This window comes from Frankliniella occidentalis, unplaced genomic scaffold (genome assembly GCF_000697945.3).
Source record: "Frankliniella occidentalis isolate FOCC.00 unplaced genomic scaffold, Focc_3.1 Scaffold39, whole genome shotgun sequence".
Taxonomy (NCBI): Eukaryota; Metazoa; Arthropoda; class Insecta; order Thysanoptera; family Thripidae; genus Frankliniella; species Frankliniella occidentalis.
The window spans coordinates 796,797-806,668 of NW_026267169.1; the positions used below are offsets into that span (position 1 = coordinate 796,797).

Here is a 9,872-nt window from a genome sequence, read left to right on the forward strand (position 1 = left end):
GGAAGAGGGGGGGGGGCAGAGTTCTGCCCCTTGGTGATGGAGGTGGAATGAGGGGAGGGGAGAGGGGGGAAGGGGGGGGCATCGGGCCGCGTGGGAACCTCGGAGGAACCTCCACCGCGCCACGCCACGACGCGCAGGTGCCGCAATCTGGCCAACATATCTATGCTCCGCTCCAGCAGCGGGGAGGGGGCCGTACCACAAGGACCTCGCTCCTTTCTCCACTCCCTGCCCCCCCTTCTCTCTCTCCCTCTTTCATCAACCCCTTGCCGCTGAACACACGCACACGCTCGCGCCACGATGCGCGCGCTTTCTGCCCGGTGAGCTTGCTCAGCTCTGCTCTTAATGATCGCCGCGATAGAAAATGAACTTTCAAGAATGAGCCGAGGTTGACACGGATCCGGCCGGCCGCGTCTTCCTGACCGCGCGGCCCGGCCGGCCCGCAAGTGACGCAGCAGAGCGTGGCGCTGCCCCCCTCCCCCCTCCCCTACCCCGCGGGTCCCGACCGCACATCTTGACCACACCGGGCATCGACGCCGCCGCCGCCTCCGCCGCCGGGCCCGCCCCGAGAACGACCTTGACGGCAGCTTGGACAGTTTGGTCCGGTCGGGGACCACCGATCCGATAATCCCTCTGCGTAGTGTATTGACACCTCACCGATCTGTCAGTCGGCGTCGTCTGCTGACCGATCGGCGGGGGCGGGTACCTACCGTATCGAAAGCTCGCTGGCGCTGTGCATGCCAGCGCCAACCAACCCCACCGCCTCACCACGCTCGGGTCACTATCAGGTAATAACATTGCGATAGTGGCCCACCGATTAGCGGCCACCTATTTAATATACCGCATCTCCACCACGAGGCTGGTCGTTGCGAGTCACCGACGCCGCCGCTGCTGCTGCTGCCACCGTTACCTCACCGCTCCCCTCTCTTCAAATCCTTACTTTTTTTTCTCTCATCCCCTTTTTACTAAATCCTGCGCAGCGTGTGGTTGTTGCGACGGCACACAGCACGGGCTCGCGTTTGTCGTCGTCGCCACAATGCCGTCCAAGTCCATGAGACTCGAGGCAAGACGTAGGCGAGAAGAGAAAAAAAAGAGAAGACGAAGATATTAAAAAAAAGAGGCGAAGAAAAAAAAATATACGGGACAGCTACTTCCTCCTTGTAGCATGCGGGGGGTAATGAAGATGAGGGGCGCCTTGGAGCGCCGGCCGGAACACCTCGCTGCCGTAATAGAGCCCGGCGACGGCGACCAGGGGCGAGAGTCCACGTCCACGACGCGGCGAGTGCGAGGACGGCGATTATACAGCCGAACGACATGGACTTGCAGCCGGGGAGCACGACACGAACACGACGACAAGGGGGGCTCCAAGCTATGCCTCACCGCGGTGGCAGCGGCGGCGGCGGTCCCCGATCTTCATTGTGGGTCTCACTTTGTAAGGCGACACCAGCGAAACTGATCCAGTTTCCGACAGGGAGGGCGCGATGGTTGAGCGGGAGGGGAGAGAGAGGGGAGCGGAGAGGTAGCGGTATGGGTACGTTCATTCATGTTGGCACAGCAGCAGCAGCCGCTGCCGCAGCAGGGCCCAGGCGGGCCTACCGCGAGGTTCTCACGGTGCTCGCCACCCCCTCCGCCCTCCCCTCTCCTCCCCGCGCACGAGCCCCCCTTCTTCCCTTTCCCCTTGCAGGGCCCTCCTGCTAGTCCCCGCTGCTGCTGGGTTCCGCATGGCAAAGTGGCTGCGTGGGAGCCACGCACGCTCGTCGACATATCGCTCGGTTCAACGGCGCGCCTCGTCGCGTACCTCATCGCGAGGGATGACCCTCCCGTCATTTCCCCCTTCCCCATCTGCCCCCCCCCCCCCCCCCCCCCCCCCCCCCCTACTTCCTCATGACCCTCTCCACAACCCTATAGGCGCATGACTTCGACATGCTCCTTCCTTCCTTTTCCTCAGGCCGCCTTTCCGCATTCAAAGTACCACGCATCCTTCTCACCACACATCACCACTTTCGCTCCATTGAAGTTCCCTCACGCGGACGAGCTTGGTCCAAACTCCGTGACCTCCGTGAACCCCGTGTACGCCGTTGGCCGATCACAACAGTTCCATCCTCCCACCCCGGCCCGGCAGCAGCTCTGCATGCATGTCGTTTAACGGCCGGGCCCCGCCCCTGTAACTTTCATTCCCGTCGACCAGCGCGGCAAACTATATTCATTCATTCCCTCATTCATTCATTTATTCCTTCTGTTCACGAAAACGAACGCGTGCGCCGTCGTTCTATGAGACCCCACTGAATAGAATTGCCAGCCAGAGCAGGAGTCGCCCTGGAATCACATCACATCAGCCGGTGGCGGGGAGTAGTAGCGGGGCGGGCGCCCGGGCATCATGCCGCCACAATAGCTAAAAGAGAAAATAATGAGAGAAAACACACGATGAATGGGATGGGGCGACATCGGGCCGGGCCGAGCAAGGGCCGTGCGTGCGTGCGCGGCCAGTGCGTGTATGAAAATAGTGTAGTAGGTGCGCGCGCCGCATCCTGGACGGCACAGGAAGGAGGCCTCGGACTCCTCGGGTCGGGACGATACGCGGCCGGCCGTCGTCGAGTCTCGTCGTCACGCCGACTCGTGCCGACCGGGCAGTGTCTCTTTGCCCTACGACGACGATGGCAACAAACCCACCAAATCAAATATCGGTAAACGTTTGCAAGACGGTAACATTCAAAACAAAACAAAAATCGCAAAAAAATAAAATTAGTAATTTTCTGCTTGTATAATCTTTTTTTTACCTTGTGGCAAATTGTAGCAGCTGCGCCCGCCCTTTTTGTTGTGTTGTTGTTATTATCATTCTTATTATCCGCCGCAAAGGTCCTCCTCCTCCTTCTCCTCCTCCGCAGTCCGCCCCAGCTGCGGCAGAGGTGTGGGAAAGCAGAGGCGCCAGCCAGGTCCTCGCGGCGATAAGGACAGCCCCCCCCCCTCCTCCTCTATCCTCTCTTCCAGCGGCTCATGCCGCCGCTTGCCTTGCATGTTATTAGCGGGAAGCTTAAATCACCGCACCCGCCTCGGCGCCAAACCCCTTTCCTCTCCTTCCCGTTGCCTTCTTCCTACTTTCCCCAAAGTGTTCGGACTTTGCCCTTTTTAGCCCGAGGTGCTCATTGTCCCTCCGCCGCTCTGCTTTTTGGTTTGTACTCAGTGCATGAACAGTGAAACTTTGGTAGATGTTTCAAAATTGACCCACTTTTTCATCAAACTTTAAAATTTAGTAAAATTGATCGAACCGAACATTTAAAAAAAGAAGTAAAAAATGTTCTTAATTGCATTCGAATTTGCTCTTGTTTCCTTAACAAGGGCCAAACAGATCGACACTATATAGTTTATGAATGACTTAATCATAAACGGTTTCTTTCCGTTACATCACATACAATAAGTACCGTGTGTCAGGGGTAGGACGAGACAGCAGTCTTGAGGGTTTGAATACCATACCCTCCTGCTGGAGCAGGTTGATAAACCCGCATTACTGCTGTGTTGACGTGTCGTAGCCCTGACACACGACACACAGATACAGTGCTACTTTGATCCTTTTTCTCCTTTCTGATTGGGTCGCATGTGTTAATTTATACTGTATCCGCGAGCCTATCTACGGTTCGCCAAAGCGCCGAGGCGAGCGCCGCGAGGCAAACTGACCCAGACAACACAAAAATTCGCATGACGTAAATTGATGTAAAATAACATCAATACGACTCCATTTTAATACCAATTTGAAATAGCTTTAAAATTACTTCAACTTTGTGTGTTACCTCGGACTACCAGCGTTAAGGTCTCCGCGGCGAGCCCGCCCCTAACCAAATGCAACAAGTAGCCCGTACGAACCGAAGCAGGAGCGTTCGAGTTCAAGTAGTTTTGACGGGGCTCCTCTTCTCGCAGCAGGGACACACGGCGAGGACCGGAACCTGTTCCTGTTCCTCCGGGCCCGGAGGCACGCCGCCGGCCGGGCCGGTCGCAACCGGAAGCGGCGCCCGGAGCCGGGGCGTGCTGGGGGCTCGGGCCGGCTCGGGCCCTTTGCGCCGCTGCTGCTGCGCCTCCGATCAAGTCCTCCGTGCGGGGGCCCCTCCCCGCCCTACCCCGCCCCGCCCCGCCCCGCCACACCCCGCCACGCCCCCGTCCCGGCGAACGTCCGGCCTGAGAAACCGCGAGGGGAGCGTTCCCACACCGCAAGTCCTGCGCAACGGAGCGCGGCGGGAGGGGCGGGGCGGGGGACCTGCGGGGGGACGGCGGAGAGGAGCGGGGGCGGGGGCCAGCAGCGACAAGACGCGACGTCCAAGACGGAGACGAAGAAGAGGACGGCCCGCGGGGTCCGCCAGGGCGCGGCGGGGACGCGAGGCCCGAAAGAAGCACGGGTAGGCGCCCGCGGAGTTTGAATCGAGTGGGGGGAAGAGGGGGGGGGGAGTTCGCGACGGCGCCCGCAGAAGCAGCAGCAGCAGCAGTGAACTTGCATGTCGGCCCTTTCGTTTCGTGTGCTGCTTGTTGTCGTTGCGCCCACTGAGGTGAGCAAGTGCCCACTCTAATGGAGAGGGACATACCCGCCCTGCCCCCCGTCGGGCTCCCCACCGCCCACATGCGTCCTTTTGTGAGTCGTGTGCCGTGGTGACCCCCCGCGGCGCGGGTCAGCGCTGATCACAGGCCTGGCCGCCAACGAGGATGTTCTGGAGACGGCGCGGTGCGGTGGCGGAGGCGAAGGGGGGCCGGGGCCAGCCGGGGCCTGATGCAACGAGAACACGATCGGTCTCCTTTGCCGGCCGAGCGAGCGAGCGAGTGGACGGAGTTTGTTGTCGCTGTGGACCGCGAGCGCGCAGGAGAGTCAGAGAGGGAAAGAGAGAGAGGGAACGCGACGTTTACCGCCTCCATTTTGGCCGCGCGTGCCCGCCCTGCTGGCCGTGTGCCCCCTCCAGCCACTTAGGCCCCTGGCGGTACGGCGCGGCCGCTCTCCGCTCTCTCCGCCCATTCGCCCGCCCGTCGCCTGCTCCCTCCCCCCATAGCAGCTTGTTTGCGTACCCGACTCCTCCTCCTCCTCCTGCGCCTCCTCGTACTGCTCGCCAGGACAGGCGGGGCCGATACCGGCGCACCTCGGCGCGACGTCACAGGCAATTGGCGAGGGCCCCGCCACCGTGCGTTACGGTACGGTTGTTGTCGGCCGGGACGCGTGCCGAGTGCGCGGCGGTGGAGGCGTGCGCGCGCCCAGGGCGCACCTCGGGCCTCGGGCGGGCACGAGGGTGACGCGGCACCGGTGGCAACCTATGCTCGGTGGCAACCCGGTGGTTACCTGATCACAACCCGGCCGTCGTAGCCTGGAAAGTATGAGGTTAGACGTCGCTGTCTTTATAAATGCAACTGAGTATGGGCGGTCGGGCGATTCATGACACCACTATACGTGGTATCTGCAATGCCGTGTTGCGCAATGATCCGAACATTGGGTTAGTTTTCGCCTACGATGTACGGCAGGTGAAGAAAAGCTACCACCAAAGTCAAAGTCCACGCTTTTACCCGCGCCCGCGTCGTGGGTGTGAGGCGACGCTGTCAACGAGAAGCGTTTTAACTCTGTACTGAGACCCGTGTTTGTTCTTATTCTTAGGGGTCGTCGAGAAAGTCCAACGCCCGTTTCTCAGATCCGTTCGATAATTTGGTAAGTTACGAGCTAGGCGCCTGCGAAACTCATGGTAGGCCACCCCGCAGTACATGCATGCACTACAGCCAAGATGTTGCCTACCTATTAGGCAATATAAGACTGAATGAGACCTCGCATTGGCTGAACTTGGGAATTTCGTAACGTAGACGACGGGCGCACTTTTTGGATGATCCGACCCACTGTGAAAAATAGTCGTACCGAGTACAGGATTTTTTTTTTATGAAAGGTGTCGTACAATTACAATTCAGAGTTGTAATTTTACGAGCATTGCATATCGACTTGGAATCGAATGACGAGCTAAAGTTGGAGGTTGTAATGTACGACTCGTTTCGTAATTCGTAAATTACGAAATATATCGTACATGCACGAACATATTTTTCACAGTGCCACAATTAGAACGTCAATAAAAGTTAAAGAACCAGTTTATTCCTTGCGTCCGAAGCACAAAATGAAATTTGTGTTTTACTCTCCCTTGTTTTTCAAATTTGACGGGCTTAAAGTATTTTTTAGCGCAGGCCGCGACAATATTCAGCTTAAATTCACAAAAACGTTTTCTCATTGTCGGCATACAAAAAGTATGAATGTCTAATCAGTGCAACACACTTATTATATCTTCCTGCCCAAAACGTTTGTGGCAATTGTATCCAGACACACGGTCTTAGAATACGAAAAAAAAAAATACTGTTGCAAAAATGTACCGAAAGAAAAATATTTTTGCCCTGCACGAGGGATAGCTTATTGTGAAAGTACCCAACACATAAATAGTCGTCGTCACAAAGCATTCGAGGGGTCACGTTTCTTGATGCACTCTCGGGAGAAAACACCAGCAAATTTCTTTTGCTATATACTTTCCCTGTGATTCTCATATCCCTTTGCAAGGAGCAGAGTGCATTAAGAAACTTTTTCTGCCGAGTAAGCATGACAACGTGGCGCGAATTCTTTAAGTAGTGTGATTCTACTTTACCAAAATAGTACTTTACTAGACTCTTAGTTCGACTGTACCGCATTCACGCGTGCCTATGGGTTGCCATGGTTATAACATGTCCACACGCCCCACATGGTATATACAGAACAAGCCGACCTCTTTGAATGCATTCCGGCCAGGCTAGGCCGATGTGATGGCGACGCTCACCTGCACGTAGAACGCGGGCATCGGCGCCAGGTGGTGCGGGGGCGGCGGCGGCGTGGCGCTGTAGTGGCCACCCGGGTCAGCCCCGGGCCCGGGCGGCCCCACGCCCCAGGCATCGTGTCCGCCCGCCGGGTCCAGCTCCCCCGGCGACACCATGTAGCCGTACTGCGCCTGAAACACACACACACACAACGCATCATGAGTAACCGTGTGACCCGACGACCGGAAGGACAATTTAATTTGTAGGTCAAAATTCGGAAAAAGTCCGCGCCCTGGTTGACGTTGGCCGAACAAACCCGGCAAGCCCGGGCGTGTGTGTACTCGATGACCTGACCGAGTTTGGACGTCGTCGGCATGCCGTCGGGTCGCACTTCCGAGACGAGGAGTACATTGAGGAGGGGCGCGCACTTTCCCAGGCTGGTCGAACGACGCGCACGCCAGCGCTCTAAACCGAGCAGAGAGGATCCCCGATGGTTCCCATGGTGATCGATGTGCCGGCCCGCACCCCGCGCCCCGCCGCGCCATCTCAATGCAAGGCCGACTAGAGTCACACGAGGGTAGTGCCCGGTAGAGTCCACGCGGCCACCGCCACCCGGCGGCGGCAGGCACCCGGCTACAGCCCGGGTACATCTCATATCCAGTGACGGGCGACGCCGAGAAGCACGCGCAAATCCCACCGACATGTCACCCATGTCCACGGGATATTTCTTTTGAGTGCGCCTCTAGTGTGTTGTGGGTTTCGCCTACCCCCCCCCCCCCCTAGGCGAATATGCAATCCAGCAACAAATGTACTGCATTCAAAGAAACACCCGCAGTATCAATTTGGACTGTAAACCGATCCTATTCGTCAACTGCTGCACCAAGATTCCGAGTAGATCGGGCGTACCGTGTTGCAGGTTTTGCCTTACTCCACACGCACGGCGCCCGCTACCGAGAGAGTGCCAAAATATCAGCCGAGGGGGCAACAAACAACTCCGGGAATCATGTCTGCACCTGGCTGGGAATCATCAGGATAAAAATTAATCGAAATCAACGGAAATCGCTTAAACTAAGCGTGAAACTAGTGGAACTCGTACAAATTGGTCGATATGAGCGTTTTCTAGCACTAGCAAATAGCCCTAGGAATGAACGACGGGAATCACTGGAAATCAAGTTTTTCGAGAATCGTGTAAAAAAAAGGGGAGTGATTGTCCCCTCGCTCTCAGCACTGAAGTCTTTACTCTGAAACACCTGGTACACTTCCATCAAGTTCGTTTTTCTAGTTGAAAGCAGACAACTAGTAGTATTGATGAAGATTTTATTTTCTGGGTAAGCACTGCTTTCTTACCAAAAGCTTTCTTAAAATTTTTAGCCAAGATCAAAAGTAATTCAATATGCCAAGAAACAAGTAAAAAACAGCAACACACAAATCTTTGTAGTCCTTATTTGAAACATGACATATTTCCCGTATTCCATTAACACTAAAATGCATGAATTCTGGAAACGTTTCCGTAAGTACCCTGCAATAAACCTGTTGAATTTGAAAACTTATTCGGCGTGAGCACCTGTTGCCGCTGCAGCTGGCTGGGAGCCCTTCCCATGGGTCGTCGCGTGTTGGCCCTTATGTAACGCGGCGCTATGGCACATGAAAGAGGAAGAGGGTCTCAATGTTGGTAAACGTAAAGTAATCCGTGCAGCCCGTTGTTGATGTTGATGTGCGCGACCACGAGGTGCGGCGGCCGGGGGCCACAGAGAGAGAGGACAGTAGTAGTCAAAGGGTAAGCTGAACGTCGCGAGCGCTACATTCGTCCCCTCATTGTAATTGCAGATGCACCCCGCACACATTAAGGACATTCCCCGCCCCCCCCCCTTTCCCCCGCAACGCAGTACACGGCCGGTATACTATACATTACACCCGTGCCCGTGTCTGCCCTACTACTACTGGGCGCATCGCGGCCGCGGGGGCGGCCCCGCCTCCATAGCGCGGTCTTGCTAGCAGCGCGACGAGGACGGAGGTCAATCAGGGAGCGAATGTTGTTTTTTTTCGTTTCGAAACGCAGCCCTACGCGACCGCAGGCAGGGCGCGAGGCGCGAGGCGCGCCGTACCGGACGCGAGTGGACAGACGGACGGAGACAGTCCCGCCGGTGGCGGCATCAACAAGTCCAAACGAGGAAATCAAAGGAAAAGGGACGCGAAAAATTGGAACGACTTCGCGGAGCACGCAACGGCCGTCGAATTATGATCAAAAATGATAAAATGATACAGATAATGCTTTGACAACCGCCACAGGTTCTTACACAAAACAGCAACAGCAACAAACCCTATTTTTTTTCTTAAAACACTGGAATTGCTGACGTTAAAGAACAATTTCAGTGAGGGAGACATGACAAACAAAAGGTAAACCTAGGGTAGAGGGTAGAGATAGGGGAGAGGTGGAGAGGGACGAGAGGCACTACCATAGCTTGCTAGGTTTGTTCTTTTTCTTTTTCTTATCAACAAATGGTCTATTGAACTAGGCCGGCTAAACTACCTCCCCGTTCTCCCACGCTTAGGGCGCTAGGCCGTCACAAGAATGTCCGGTCCAGCTGAAGTAAGCTGCAACGTTTTGTAACTGACCCAAGAGTGCGGTCCTCTGGCGCCGTTCTCCATGACGACGGGCATGGTCTGGGTGGCGGCGGCGGCGTCCAGGTGGGGGTCCAGGTCTCCGTGGGGGTGCACGCCGTGCAGCTGGTGCAGCTGCTGCTCCTGCTCCCCCGGCAGGGTGGCGATGACCCCCGGCAGGGTGATCCTGGCCGGGTGGACGTCGACGTCGTACCGGGGGATGGCGCTGGGCCCCGGAGGCAGCGTGTCGGAGGCGGGCGCCGCGGCCGCGGCGTGCACGGCGGCAGGCCAGCAGCCGGAGCCGGCCGTCAGCGGCGGGTCTCGGTCGGCGACGTCACCGCCCTGCGGGGGGTGCCCCGGTGGGGTCGTCGTCGTCGACACTGCTCGCCCCGCCACTGCATCGGCGCGGGCCGGTCACTGCAGCCACTCGCGCGGTTCGACGGCGGCCTCGAGCAGAGCCTCAGAATCAACAGGTGCCTGTGCGGGCCGGGTTC

At 57.1% G+C, this 9,872-nt stretch overlaps 2 protein-coding genes across 2 annotated transcripts in view; both read right to left on the bottom strand.

Moving 5' to 3' along the window:
- LOC127749216 (uncharacterized) overlaps window positions 1-9,866 on the bottom strand; it is an 11,973-nt gene extending 2,107 nt beyond the window's left edge. The window contains exons 1-2 of the mRNA XM_052266523.1: window positions 9,394-9,866; window positions 6,801-6,968 (exon numbers count right to left, since the gene is read on the bottom strand). Of these exons, the coding sequence (XP_052122483.1) occupies window positions 6,801-6,968; window positions 9,394-9,438 (213 nt within the window). The 5' untranslated portion in view covers window positions 9,439-9,866. The remainder of the gene's footprint in view (window positions 1-6,800; window positions 6,969-9,393) is intronic.
- Window positions 9,845-9,872, bottom strand: part of LOC113213049 (zinc finger protein 883-like) — a 31,277-nt gene continuing 31,249 nt past the window's right edge. Inside the window, exon 9 of the mRNA XM_052266524.1 lies at window positions 9,845-9,855. Coding sequence (XP_052122484.1) covers window positions 9,845-9,855 — 11 coding nt within the window. The remainder of the gene's footprint in view (window positions 9,856-9,872) is intronic.